Genomic DNA, 14655 nt, shown 5'->3' on the forward strand with positions numbered 1-14655 from the left:
CACAGTTCATTACACAGTAAGGGGTAAGTTAAGGTTAAGCTATAGGTGTTCATGTGTAAAGGTGTGGAATGGCTGAGAACAACCAGCAGCTGCTGTCATGTAGTCTTATAGCTCCCCTCGCCCTCGACGCCCACCCTCCCACCCCCATTTGACGGTCTTAGTGAGGCCTGATGGAAAGGGCTTACTGAAGATTGACCTAGTTTAAATGCAGATGTATGAAGTTCTAATATGCAATATAAAGTCCATCGCCTCCTCTAGTCTTAAGCTTAGCCAACAAGACAAGCCCACTTCTTAGTGTACTTTCATGTGCATCTCATAGCTCCTCCCAGTTCCCATTATGCAATTCAGCTAAATCTACCCATCGACTGAACAAGCCAGTCTGTTGTGTCTTTTTCCAGCGCACCCCAGGCCTAGCGTTCCTCTCACAGCACAGCCTAAGCCAGCCCAGTGACCTACATTCATCTCTCCACATGTCTCTGTGCCTCACTCTCTGTCTCTCTGCCCTCTATCTTTTTCTTTCTGCAGCACCATGAGGTGTGTAAGGATAAGGTTACTGTATTTGGAGTGACTAGATCAGGGGTACTGAGTGGCCTGTGTTGTGTCACAAGATACTCCATATCCCTCAATCCCTTACTGCCTGCTGACCCGCTATAGCAATGTGCAGCACCTGTTGGTGTAGATGGCCGCACATTACATCAGCACTACTCGTTAGTCCTAAATGTACTAGCCAATTCTGCGGTGAATCATGTGCATGTTGATCATCATCTGGTGTTGATAGTGGTGTTATAATTTTTTTTTAGCCGTGCTTGTGGCTTGGCTTTATGGTTGGCAATGTTGATTGATCGGCTGGTTTCTCATTTGGATCCAGACTGAGATACCTCAACAACTATTGGTTCGATTGCAAGGGAATCGTGTGCAGACATTCTTGGCACCAACAACATTGGTGACCCCATAACTTTTCTTCTTGTGTCGCCAACAAAATGTTCACTTATCAAGTAAAATATCTCAACATCTACTCAATGGATTGGCAAAAGAAATGTGGTACAAACATTCATTGTTCCCAGATGATGAATCCCAATGACAGTAGATCGGGTCCCTTTTGGTTTTGACCGAAATGAAGTGGGTTGTTTGACATGATGTTTTGCACAGATAATCATTCCCTCAGGATGGATTGTAATCGCTCTGCCGATCCCCTAAATTTTCATTTTGCACCATCGTCAGATCGAAGCTGTCATTTGTCCAATACCTTAACTTTGGCATAAAACACCTGCAAGCCTTTTGACATGTTCTTTGTGTGTATCGCCAATTAGCAAATGTTAGCATGCTAATATGCTAACCCAAGATGGTGAATATGGTAACCTGCTGTATCTAAGTACAGCCTCACAGAGCCGCGAGTCTCTAGAAATTCAGACGAGGAAACGAATTATCATCTTGTCTTCCTCTGTCTACGTCTATGTTTCCATATCACCTCTTTGACCTTTATGCCCCCCTCTCTTCACCCTGCCCCTGTCCTCTGTCTCCAGTCTGATGTTTGAGAGTGCCGGCATCCCGCTCCTCCTCCGTGATGGTCGACATGGAGAGCCACTACCATCCCCCTTCGCCCCTGGAGGACTCTGTGCTGGGCAGCCCCTTGTGCACCGATGACGACTTCATGGGCGGCATAGAGGAGTTCCAGGACATCTCCCAGTCCATCGACAATGACGCCCTCAGCTCCTTTGATGTCCCCGAATACCAGTCCTCCAGCAATGGCTCTGAAGGTTCCACTGTTTTAGGTGAGCCCTCGTTATTATTGAATTGAAACGATCTCCTTAGATTATTAATGATATGGTGAGATGACAATGTGGACACTGTCGTTTCACCGTTTCAACGTCTCCCTAGAAGCTCAGTGTAATCTCCTTACCGTTGTTGTTGTTGTTGTTATTGTTGGTGTTGTCAGAGTAGGGGTTACTCACTTTAGCCCCTTTAATCCCTAATTCTCTTTAACTAAATGATCAGAGAGGACACACGTAGGCTAATTTAACCTTGTGCCTTAACCATTTGTTCATTCTTTTTATCTAACTTGTCTAAGTTTATCTCTCTCAGATATACTATACTACTGTTTAGATGCGTTTTCCTGCCCATTTCTTGTCAAATCCCTCCATATTTACTCCCTATTTAATTTCTTCTCTCTTATTTTTCTGTACTCCCTTGTTTTACCTCTCTGTCCTCCAGCCCTTTTCCTCGCCCCATATCCAATGAGGAATTCACACATTCCTTAGCCACCATGCACCACTCCTCTGGAAACATCCATTTTGCTCCTGAATGAAAGTCACATGGACATCTGGGAAATTTACGCTGCTTCCAAATTATGCAGCAAGTGAAGAGGTCGTGAAAAGTCCAGAAAGATAAACGTGTATTGGAAGAATAGAGGGTGTGAGAGAGATAGAGAAGGAAGGATGGGAAGGAGAAAAGAAAGAGAAGTGTGGGGAGAAGGCATCACGGAAACATTTGATGATGTCATGGAAAAGGCAGTGTTTAGGATTTATGGGTGTTTGGGAGTCCTAACAGTGAGAGACGGGCGCAGAAGAACCACTGGCATGCTGTTTCGCGTCCACACTCAGTTCAAACATGTGTACTTACACCAGGCAGGAACACAGCTCCAGGTCTGGTGCCAAATGCCGCTTATCCCCATTCTGGCATCTCTCGAACCAACTCGTGGCTTGACTTAGTGCCACTGTTTTGTACATTTCATCTTTGCTATTTCGGTACCAAGTAACTTCTACCAACCATGTTCCCTTCACAAGGTAGAAATGGAAAACTGTTGGTAACCCATAGCAAGCCCCGTGACCTGTCGTCTATAGGGAGGATCGGTAATACCACTCCAACACATTATGCTTGTCACATAATAAATGTTGAATAACTACTACTGTATAAACTGTTACAGTGATGCAAAAGACTGTCTTTGTTGGGGCAGAGGTCAAACGGTACTTAAACTCCACTAGATCTTTGCCAGAGGGAGCTGACACATCACAGAGACGCATTCATTAAGGCAGAAGTAGTTACAACATTTGTACTTGTTATGCTGTCTGTCTGGTGATAACATCAACTTGTATCTAGTGTACTGTAGGCTATAACAAATTGTGATGGGGACATCAATCATGATACTTTCATAAACTATTGCACCATCTACACACGTTTACTGAGTTTCCCCAGAAATGGGAATCAAGGTGGAATTAACTAGTTCATGCGAAGTGTCATTCAATCACGCCCGAAGGCAAAAGATTCAATAGCTGTTCTGTCATCATAGAGACTTCATGGTGTTACAGAATAGAAAAACACAGCTTGAGATACAAGTTTAAGTTCCTCTATACTTCCTCTACACACCTGGCCATTAGGTGTATGAAGCGGGAATGTTTCTCAGATTGTCAGTTTCAAAGAGCTATAAAAACTGCGGGAATGCAGCTCCCCAAGTTGGACAGTGGAAATGTGTGAGTGGACAGGGTTTCCATCAGCATTTGACATTCTGCTAAATACTTACTTATGACTATAGTCTGAAGATAAGGCAGCGTCCAGTCATCCACTTATTTTCTATTCCTTTGGAAAGTATACTCTATTGTGTCTTTGATGCAAAATCCACACCAAACATACATTATTACATTACAAAATGTTAAAGTTGGAATTTAAGTGCTATAAAGAGCACTTCTAGCAGTTTTCCATACACAACACAAATGTACAGTTCATACACAAGAGTGCACATTCTGTAATCTCATGATCACGAGACAGCAGTCTACAGCAGTGATGGAAATTATAAACACTGACATACACTCTGTGTTTGTGTGTGTGTGTGTGTGTGTGTGTGTGTGTGTGTGTGTGTGTGTGTGTTCCTACTTTCGAATCTGATATGATTATACTGTGTGCGGGGGCCAATAAGAGCCTTTGTTTTGTCTGATTCATTGTGCAGTGGCAACATTGTGAACGTCAGAGAAACCAAAGTAGTTCAGACAGTCTGAGCACAACAATGAGCCTTTCCTCAAAACCAACTGCTAAGGTGCTCTTGAAAAAGCTGCTTTTGCTCCGTTGGATCTACCTTGTGCAAAGCAGAAGAAAATGTGAAGTTTTCTGTGGATTTCTTGGCAAAACGACAAAAATGTGCCTTTTATAGAAGCTTAGAAAATCATGAATTTAAAAGATGTGGCTGGCAATATTTTAAATTTACAGGAGTGAGTAGTGCATTTATCAGTGGACTATTTCCAGCTGCAAATTTTGTGCTCTAGTGGCTATTTCTGACATTTATAAGACTACATTGGGTATATTCAGCATAATAAAGGAACATGAGCAATGGTGTTGTTTATTAGCTATATCAGGCTTTGGCTACACAGACCGTACTTGTTTGTAGGATTAAGTAATTGATTTGGGATTTGTCAGCAATAATACAATTATAAGCTATCATCAGGCTTATCCTTTAATTGGCCATAGGTGTGGATGTTGCTTTTGGATGTGTATAATTGTCACGGGTAATACAGCGATGGCATGCTTAATCGCCCCTGTGCTGGTGTTTCGTAGATGCCTTGACGCCAGCGTCCAGCCCGTCGTCGATTGTTTACGGAGTGGCAGCGAGCCAGGAGGAGTTCTCATCTTCCTCCACATCTCTCAACCTGGAGTGTCGAGTTTGTGCTGACCGTGCCTCAGGCTACCACTATGGCGTCCACGCCTGCGAAGGCTGCAAGGTGAGACGATAGAGTACATGAATTATACAGTCAAACAAGTGGTTTTATCTTTAGATTTCACATTGCTGGAGCCAAGACCAATGTAAGGATTAACGACTGAGCAGGTGGGTCTCGATAATGGACAGACGGTTGTTAAAGGAGGAGTTAGTGAGGATCGAATCTCCGGCCAAGTTATCACCCGTCTCTGCTTTATCTGGTCTCTCCTTATCTTTTCTCCCACAGTGTTTTCCTAACTACTGCTTTCTTTCCCTCATTCAATATTTCTGTCAATATCCATCTGCCCTCGTACGCAAGCTCAGACAAGCCAAGGATCACAAAGAGCCCTCTGACTACACATCAACCGATTTCAAGACAATAAATAAAATTTGGAAGTAAACCGCTGAAGAAAGTAGGACATGTAGGGCCAGAAATCCAGAGGCAGTGTGTCTTGTGACTAATGATAACTCCTAAAAGCATCACAAACACCATGTACAGCCTCTGCACGTGGTCGCTCAGTAATCATTCAGTTAATAGTTTACCAGTCATGTTGAAGAACAACCCAAGGCTTTTTTTAAGAGGCACGAAGGACAAAGATTGTATAACTTGAGGTATGTGCGTGTGTTTTAGAGCCTCTGTTGGTGTTTCAGCATTCTGTATTCTTGGAAATATTTTTTGCTATTTTCTGTCGGTCACTGAAGGGAAAGCAGCTCCTGAAAAAGCAAGAGGCTTTTCTACAGCTCCACACTGTGCATCCAGTGGGACAGCATGGGAGTGTATATGTCAGGAAGTGATAAATAAACTCAGTAACTCCATCATGTCAACATGCCGTTACATAAATCTTCACATCGGAGCAACAGCTCACTGAAGTGTGAGTCTGTGCAGTCGTAGAATGATTATGTCTCGGTGTTCATGCAGCAGTGGATCTGCTGTACGTGATTGTTCATCGAAATATCAATAAAGTAGGATCCTCACTGGACAAAAGGACAGACTCACTGTTACGTGACCTATGAAGGTTGAGGTCGCAGGGCTGTAAAACAGGTTATCACAGCAGTCAAGGTAAATTTGTTTAGATTACCATCTACTTTTAGGAGGGAGTTGTTAAAAGTGTGTCCATCAGAAGTACCAAAGGTTAGTGCGGGACCCCCTACGTGCAACATTAGCTATATCGGCATTTCTCGATCAAATCAATCCCATTCACTCACAGTTAGTGGTATAAGTCGTAACATCTAGGCCACTACAGGACCCCAAAGCAGCCTCCTTTCGCCAGGGTTTGGCAGATGTCCCTCTTGTGTCATTTCCAGCCCTCAGTTTCCCATGATGTGATGACCGCCTGTATTTATCAGGTGTTTGGGTTTGTGTGAATGATGGAAAGTATAGGGCAAAAATGACACATAACTGGCTACTACTCATGAGAGCATCTTTCAAAGCAGCCTGAAAACATGGTTATTTCTCCACAATATTGAAAATTCATAACTAAATAAGCAAAAATTAAGCTAATGTTAGGAAAAAATGTAATTACATAATGTTTTATATCAAATGTTGAACCCTTAAACAGCTTTTCTGTGTCATCAGGACTTCAAACCACTAAGAAAATCCATATCTCCCACGTGAAATCACTAAATTTGTTCGTACTTTGCCAGAAATCAAGTAAAATATACTTGTATGAGACAACTTCACATATTAACCCTCACACACACATGCACCGTGTCATGTGCAGCATTCCCCTCCTGTTTTTCGGTTGTGGAACAACAATAGCACGAGGCTGACACCTGTGATATCCTCTCACTGATCCTTTACGACAGCGGACACAAGCAGCGTCGGCATGAAGCCTGGCCGTCGTGTCACCCTCATTTTATGTGTGTGTGTGTGTGTGTGTGCATGTGAGGTTGGAGGTTAGTGGGTGAGTCTGTCAGTTACTTAACATGTGCTCACGTGGTTGTAGCATGTCTGTGTGAGCTTGTCCTGATCGCACAGACCATTTGTGTGTCTTTCATCCTGCACATATTCTGGCACACTGGGTGACAGATTTGGGTAAAATTTCAATCCGCTATTAAGTATGACTACATATGTTATTAAGCAATTCCCCAGGCCACTTTCTATCCTTTAGCCAACTGCAAAAATACACTACTTAGTCCATCTGTTCCTCTCCGAAAAAGTTAAGCGTTTCTTTTTGTCATGGTTGTGTAAGTGAGGAGAAACTGATGGTGAAACTAAATCTGATATTGTCAGGCATCATTCATATGGGAATAAATAATTGTTAACTGTTAAAATAACAATAGTTGGTCAGCAGTTTTTGGGTTTTTTTTTTCTGGATCCTGAATCTGCTTTCATAATACCAGAGTTTATTCAAATGTAATGTAAGAGCCTCTGATGCCTGACTACTCTGGTCTACCATGTTCATGTCTCAATCATACAAATGGAAATAATAAAAGAAAAAAAAAAAATTACAGGTATGAAATCTTTTCTTCATGTGAGCAGTATTCATATTTGAACTTTTCTACCATATTTCTTCCCCTGATTCATTCCAGGGGTTTTTTCGGCGGACCATCCGTCTGAAGCTGGAGTATGACAAGTGTGAGCGTCGCTGCAAGATCCAAAAGAAGAACCGCAACAAGTGCCAATACTGCCGCTTCCAGAAGTGCCTGTCGGTGGGCATGTCCCACAACGGTGAGTACTGCAGGGGAGGGCAGGTCTGGGCAGTGCTTCAGGCACACACAAACACACACTCCCTCCGTATGGGTCTTGTTACTTATAAACACACACAACTTAACAGCACAGTACTACACAGTTGTACGGATGCCAAGGAAGATTGAGCAGGCACATACACACATAATTAGCACAAATAAGCGATCTAACACCACAGCTGGGTGTTAAGTTGCATGTTAAGGCAAGTCACTAATTGAGGACTAATCCGGGCTTCTTTACGCATTAAACAATTTGGACTGTTAGCATTTACCTTTCTTCAGAAAAACACTACTTAGATCTGCAGCTCATGCTGTACAGTAGAAAGTATACGTGGTCCATCTGTGTTTGTGCAAGCTGCAGTCTTTGCTGTGCTGGAGCCATATTGAATTGCAATGGCTGAACTCGCTGAACCCTTTGGGTGCAGATGTAAAGAATGGAAGTCACATGACCAAGTGAGTCCACCCACCCGATTATGTGATTCCCAGCCAGCAAAAACCTGTGGAGCAAACCAATAGTCAGGCTGCTGTACAACACAGATACATCTGAAAAATGTTTCAAAAAACAATTAACATTAATGTTAACCTCTGTGGTTTTAATTTTTTTTATAAATCTGAGATTTCAAAAATACATTTGTAATATTTTAAGTAAAAGTTACTTTGTGAGAAAAATGATACACTTAAAAATGTGCTCCTCAGATTGTCTTATAAGATTTAAAAGACTTTGCTCTCATAATGACTGATAACCGTGATTTTTAATCCAGCACATGCTTCTACAGTCTGATGCGTAATCTCTAGTTTGGGTTTTATTCTCGACTGTCACAGAGAAAACACCTGCACATGCAACACCTGCCAACACCCTAAACACAATATCGTCTTTCTTAAAGGCTTGACATCGGGTTTTCACCTCAGTCCTGCTTATCTCTGTAGAGGAATACACAATTATTGAGTAGACAGTATGAGATTCTGGTGAATATTGTTTACTCTGTGTAAACATACAACGGGGCATGCTGACCCTCGGCCAAGGTCAATGTCCTGACTGGGTGTGGGGGGGGGGGGCACTGAAACATGTGATAGTATGGACATGCAGGTGTTTTTTTTTTCTGGTCTGTCAGTTTATTTTTAGTAGAAAGATCAAAAAGGTCAATGTTATCGGCGGGTGTGCGTATAGACTGTGCAAACCTTGCAGATATTCCATACTGGTGGCTGCAAGTTTGTGGATGGAGAGGCTGGACTGAGCGTCTTTATGTTATCCCACGGGGTTATTGACAAGAGGCTTATTTAAGACGTACAGTAGTGGCTTAAAGCTCAGCAGTAGTAGTATTTCTGTTAGCTACACTTCCTCTTATGGTATACGTGTATTGAGTTTCATGGGCCTAAATGTAACCATAGAGGGGGAGGAAGGAGATGTGAGACCAGTGCTACCTGATCTTTTGAGGCGTGGTGGTCTGAGAGGACTGCAGCACTGCTAATTTAGGAGCTTTGTCTCTTCTTTCATATCAACCTCCAATTGATCCCATAGTAAAATCCAAAGGGACTGGACGTGGTTTACTAAAATAGTTCAGAAGAAACTTTTTTTTAAAATTGAAATGTATCAAAAAAACAACAACAATTCAGATATGATATTGATTATAACAGGATGTTCTGTTTTATTCATTTATTTTAGTTTTATTTTAGTTTTGGGACATTTTATGCCCTTATTCTAAAGTGGACAGAGAGCAAGAGGTGAAATTATACTTTTTAGGTTTGAAAATGATCTGTTACAATGTAAAATATTTTGGATGCTGAAATAGCAAATCTGGGAATTTAAAAGGGCGTAGCCACTCTTTGTGAATGCCACAACATTTTATTAGGATGCTGTACTTCATTTCACTTCAGGAGTAATTATGCTTTATCAACACCAATAATGAAAATGAATAATAATGCAATTTAACGACACCATAGCTCTCATGTACTGACATGTAATAAATACATCACTGAATGTTTTGGTGGTTCGTGAGGATCCAGAATAATTATAAGTCGTACCGGGGTGAAGGAGGTGTTTCATGGCTGGAATCTTCTTCCACAAATCAGCCGCTGAAAGACGTGATTTAAGACGGTTCCCCTCCTACGTTTGGCCCCCTCCCACCCCAGTCACAAACTCATCCCCTCACACTGGTTCTTAGGAGATTGCCTTATACTTAGCTTAACATCACTCACTTCCTCTCATCTTAATTAGACTTGGCTTCTGCCCCGGCCGCTTTGGAGCCTCAGCAGCTACAGATGATCCATCCACTTTGCGAGTAGTAATCTAATGGGCCCTCATGCTGTCTGTTAGCGCGGCATCTCATCCCCGCTCAGTCCTGTTCAGTCAGTGTGGATTTGTTTCAGCAGCGGGTGATTCGTTGGATAACAGGGAAATCAGATCTCCTTTTTATGCTTTTATAGTCTCATAAATTCAGGCAGTGGGTGCAGTTGGATGTTAGGTTCCTCAGAGACCGGCAGGTGTGTATATATTTGTGTGTGTGTGTGTGTGTATGTGTGTGAGAATCATCTTGTGCCCATTGGTGAGGAGGGGTTAAAAACAGTTCACCCCTAATCTCATTAGTCAAATGGGATCTGGCCGTCTGAGAGATGCCAGCATTCTCTCGTAGAAAAACAACTCTGGTATAGTGTAGAAGCGCGTTTCACACAACTGATGCCACTTCCAACACATCATGGAATATGTCTTGTGTTCATTCATAATTTTGTATCGCTGTAATGCATGAAAAACAAAGTTCTTTTACCTTTTGTTGTTGAGTAGACATTTATTCTGTTTCCATTCTTATTGTCGTCTTTCATTTGTGTTTTAATGAAACGTATGCATGGATATTATTTCAGCGACCACAAGACTTCACTATGATACATTTGACTTAAATAAATGTGAAGTATTTAGACCCAGATTTAACAACTAATAATTTCCATCTGATAAACGGTGGAAAAGCCAGACACTTTTCATAGGGTTGAGGCCAGTACTCGCTTTGGGGTGGCAAAGAAATTAGCATCTTGTCCAGTGTTTCTGTGTGGTATGGCACTGCACAGAGTTTAGATCATGTTTGCTTTTCTAAGATCTAAGATAAGCCTCTGCATCTGTAAAACTGAAGTTGACATAGGTGATCTGTGTTTTCCTGACCTCTCTTGTGTTTGGAAGATTGTTTTTATTAGATTTAGCGTATCTAGTACTGACACTGTGCTTTTGGCAGATCTGGCTGCTGCTGTATTTTTTGGATGAATAGAACAATTGGCTAATCTCATAAAAGAAGAATATAACTTGTCTGACTTTGGGGCTGCACTGAGGTTCAGCTATAATGCTATAGCCTCAGTGGTGGCCATCAAGTCTTTGATCAAGTACATCATGCTGAGTCAAGTATTTGTAGCTATTTGAAATCTTCATGTGTTCTTCATCCTTCCAATTTCTTAACTATGGCATTATGTGTTTCAAGGAAATGTAAGATTCTCCTGTGCAGAATACCACAGAACACTGTCCTCAGATCCAGATGCTGGGAGAAATAAGGCTCTGGCACCAGATGCCAGTACAACTATGATCGTAATTGTTGAATAGCCTGAGCTCTGCTTTCTGCATTATCAGTGGTGCTATTTTTGAACATTTCATTCCTCCACAAGCTTTGCTTGGACGGATCTTATAATTTATGGATATATTAAATCTTTTTTTCTATGCTGATATGTCGACTTGGATTCATTTTACTTGGTGGGGTGCCTCGCTAAAGATCTTGAAAATGATTCCTCCAGATGTCACCATCTTGAATAAGTGACTATTGTGGTTATGTGGAGCTCGAGCTTTTTCATATTTCCCAAACTGGGTTTGTTTTAAAACAAACAAAGCTGTCATCTCTTTGTTGCCACAGTAGTTTTTCTCTGTTTTATTGAATAGGCTGTTGCTGTTTATAATAATAATAATATTTATTCTAATACCTACCTTGCATTTATTGCATTTTCTGTAATACCACTTACACTGTAAATTTAGATGGATTTATACTGGCACAAATTCTGTAGTCGTCGTTTAACTTTCTGTCTGCTTTGCTCTTTACAGCCATCCGTTTTGGTCGGATGCCCCAGTCAGAGAAACTAAAGCTGAAGGCGGAGATGGTGACGGGGGACAGGGAGGTGGAAGACCCCCAGCTAGCTGACCAGAAGACGCTGGCCAGGCAGATTTATGAGGCCTACCTCAAGAACTTTAACATGAACAAGGCCAAGGCTCGAACCATTCTCACCGGCAAGACCAGCACCCCTGTACGTTGATTAAAAGTAGTAGGCTGGAGTGAAAGGTGTTTGCGTGTGTGTGGATTGCGTGTTAACGGCTCTTGTTATTACCAGAATTTCCTCACAGGTCTTAATTTCTTCCCTGCTGGAGTGGTTTGGATCTCATTCTGAGCACATTCAAAATTTGCAATCAAGCTAATGTCTCAATATGACCTGGCAGCCAGTACCTCAGAGATTATGTGCTGCCAGCCAATGACTGAAATGACTTGCTCAATCAGTAGAGGACGCCAGCACACACGGCGGACAAGGAAACATCTGTTCGCACCGAAACAACATAAAGAGCCAGTGTATGAGCCCATCACTTCTCCCTCCATCTCACCAAAAACCTCCCCTTGCAGCCTTGTTTCTTTCATTGTCTTCACATCAGAGAGAAAGAGAGAGAGAGAGAGAGGGGGGAGAGTCAGAAACTGCAGCCCAGAGCTGTTGTGAATTCCAGGGATGGATGTGTGTAGGTGTGAAATAGGTCAAGAGGGACAGGTCAGTCCAAGTTCACTTTCATGTTCAAACACAGACCACCCCCCTCCGCTTCTAGAGGTCAAAACCTTGAGATGGATAAGTGTCCATTTAGAGTCCTGATGGAGTCTCTGGGGTTTACAGCCGTTGGAAAGCAGTCAGTTGTAAATGAACATATTGTTCATTCCCTTGGTTTTAGAGTCCATTCATTGTGTCACAGCACTTTTATGCACTTCCCATAAATGTCATATTGTGCCATTTGCCGTCTACAAATACTGACATATTGTGTTTGATTCAGAGATTGTTTATGAACAGCAGAGCAGACAAGAGCACCCTTCAAATGACATGTAGGCAGGAGATATAATGATTTGAAAAGCTGTAGATCACCCTCGTGGAAAAAGCGGATCCTCTGTTATCGACTTATTTTGATCCTGTTAATACCCGAGCCAGGAAATTTCCATCAGGTTTGACTCATCCGTCTCAACATCTGGGAGGAATACTGAACCATTACTGTGTCATTGTTGGCTCTGATTGCTGTTTTGTATCATCTGACTTGACTGGTTTTCCTGTGGTATGATTCATCTCTACAGTACACGTCGTCTTCCCTGCATGCCGTAAGCCCCTGAAAAAACAAGCAGCTATAGAAATGTCAAGTTGCTGCTGCTGCTCTGGGCTACACACTGCACATGCATGCATAACTGGAGAACTAGTGATTATTTTCCTTCTGACCAGTTTTACGAAAAAACTCAGCATCTCAAGTCAAATTGCTGAGAGGTTGCTGCGTTTTCATCCAACAGCATCTGGAGCATACACGACATCAAGATGAGGCTAAATGGATCCACTTTGTTTTATCAATGTGTTGCAGTTGGGCAGATATATTCTGGTGCCGTCAGTGTAGCACCACTGCCTCTGCTTTCAGTATAAACTGTGTTATTATTTAACTGCGGGGTTGAGGAAAGTAATTATGTCATCATGGAAACTGTAAGAGTCAACAAGGGCTGTGGGCCTTGTACCTCTGCCTACCCACTGAAGTATCAAGGTCTCCTTTGAGCTTACAGTGACAATAACATGGCAAAATAAAATGACAATAACAAAACTTAGGTTACAGATTGTAGTTCTAAAATGTGACACTCCTGTGACTTGATTGATCAGTAATACATTTTCTTTGTCATATCAGCTTTTTATTGTAAATCATCTGTTACAAGTGATCTGATGATCAGGCGATGTGTTGATGCAGAGGTAGCACAAAGTGCTCTGTGTGTGTGTGTGTGTGTGTGTGTGTGTGTGTGTGTGTGTGTGTGTGTGTGTGTCCCTCATACCTTCCCTTGCTTCTGTAGCCGGCGTTTGGCTCAGCGGTCGTGAGTCAGAGCTCTGACATGATGTGCAGCAGCAGGTGTAGCTGCTTCTCAGATGTTGTAACTTTTTCCTCTGTGGGTGCAGTGACAAAGCCAAAAACATCAGTAGCTAAAATCTTACAAAAAAGCTTACAGAAGTGCTTAACTTTACATACCTGCGCACCTCCAACCACATTATTGGGATTGTGTGCGCGCCTTTTCATCTGTCAATAGGGCCGTATTTTGCTGTGACACTGTCGCTTATATCTCCAGAGAAATTATTTGCACTTCAAACCCATTTTGAGTGACTTCCATTATTATGTAGCTCAAGGGTCACAGAGGGTAATTATGTCTTCATGGAAATGGTGTGTCAATAAGGGCTCTGGGTTTAGCCTCTCCTTTCAGTAGAGATTAGAGGTAAACACAACAGTCACTTATGTTTTTCAGGATGAGTTTTGCTGATTCAGCTTTTTCCATACTTATGTAGTCAGTCAGTGCAGTGCGGACTGTGATTTTAGCCTACACAAATAAACCTAACCTTGTTGCTGTGTTGAACTGGAGAACCATTTTTAACATTTGGTACTCAGAACAGCTCAGAACAGTTTGTCCTTCTCCACTGTCCACAGCCTTTCGTCATTCACGACATGGAGACCCTCCAGCTGGCGGAGCAGACCTTGGTGGCAAAGATGGTCGGCTCAGCGGGAGTGCTGAAGGACAGGGAGGCAGAAGTTCGGATTTTCCACTGCTGCCAGTGCACATCGGTGGAAACCGTGACCGAGCTCACAGAGTTTGCAAAGTCCGTCCCTGGATTCTCGAGCCTGGACCTCAACGATCAGGTGACTCTTTTAAAATATGGCGTGTACGAGGCCCTCTTCGCCATGCTCGCCTCCAGTATGAACAAGGACGGGGTTCTTGTAGCATACGGCTCAGGCTTCATCACCAGGGAATTCCTCAAGAGCCTGCGGCGGCCGTTCAGTGAGATGATGGAGCCAAAGTTCCAGTTTGCAATGAAGTTTAACTCACTGGAGCTGGACGACAGTGACCTGGCTCTGTTTGTGGCTGCCATCATCTGCTGTGGAGGTGAGGATGCGGGAACAATAACATTTATATCGTCTGTCTCTCTTCGCTCTTGTACTTTATCAAAACAAATGTTTCCATATTGCACCAATTGCAGAAATTGTGAAGGCCTTCTGGTATCACCTT

At 42.5% G+C, this 14655-nt stretch overlaps 1 protein-coding gene across 2 annotated transcripts in view; it reads left to right on the forward strand.

Moving 5' to 3' along the window:
- Positions 1-14655, forward strand: part of pparab (peroxisome proliferator-activated receptor alpha b) — a 31794-nt gene that overhangs the window by 13005 nt on the left and 4134 nt on the right. For both annotated transcript variants that reach the window (XM_070830686.1, XM_070830687.1), the window contains exons 2-6: positions 1524-1772; positions 4543-4706; positions 7214-7352; positions 11436-11635; positions 14079-14532. In XM_070830686.1, coding sequence (XP_070686787.1) covers positions 1565-1772; positions 4543-4706; positions 7214-7352; positions 11436-11635; positions 14079-14532 — 1165 coding nt within the window. In that variant the 5' untranslated portion in view covers positions 1524-1564. The remainder of the gene's footprint in view (positions 1-1523; positions 1773-4542; positions 4707-7213; positions 7353-11435; positions 11636-14078; positions 14533-14655) is intronic.

This window comes from Pempheris klunzingeri, chromosome 5 (genome assembly GCF_042242105.1).
Source record: "Pempheris klunzingeri isolate RE-2024b chromosome 5, fPemKlu1.hap1, whole genome shotgun sequence".
NCBI lineage: Eukaryota > Metazoa > Chordata > Actinopteri > Acropomatiformes > Pempheridae > Pempheris > Pempheris klunzingeri.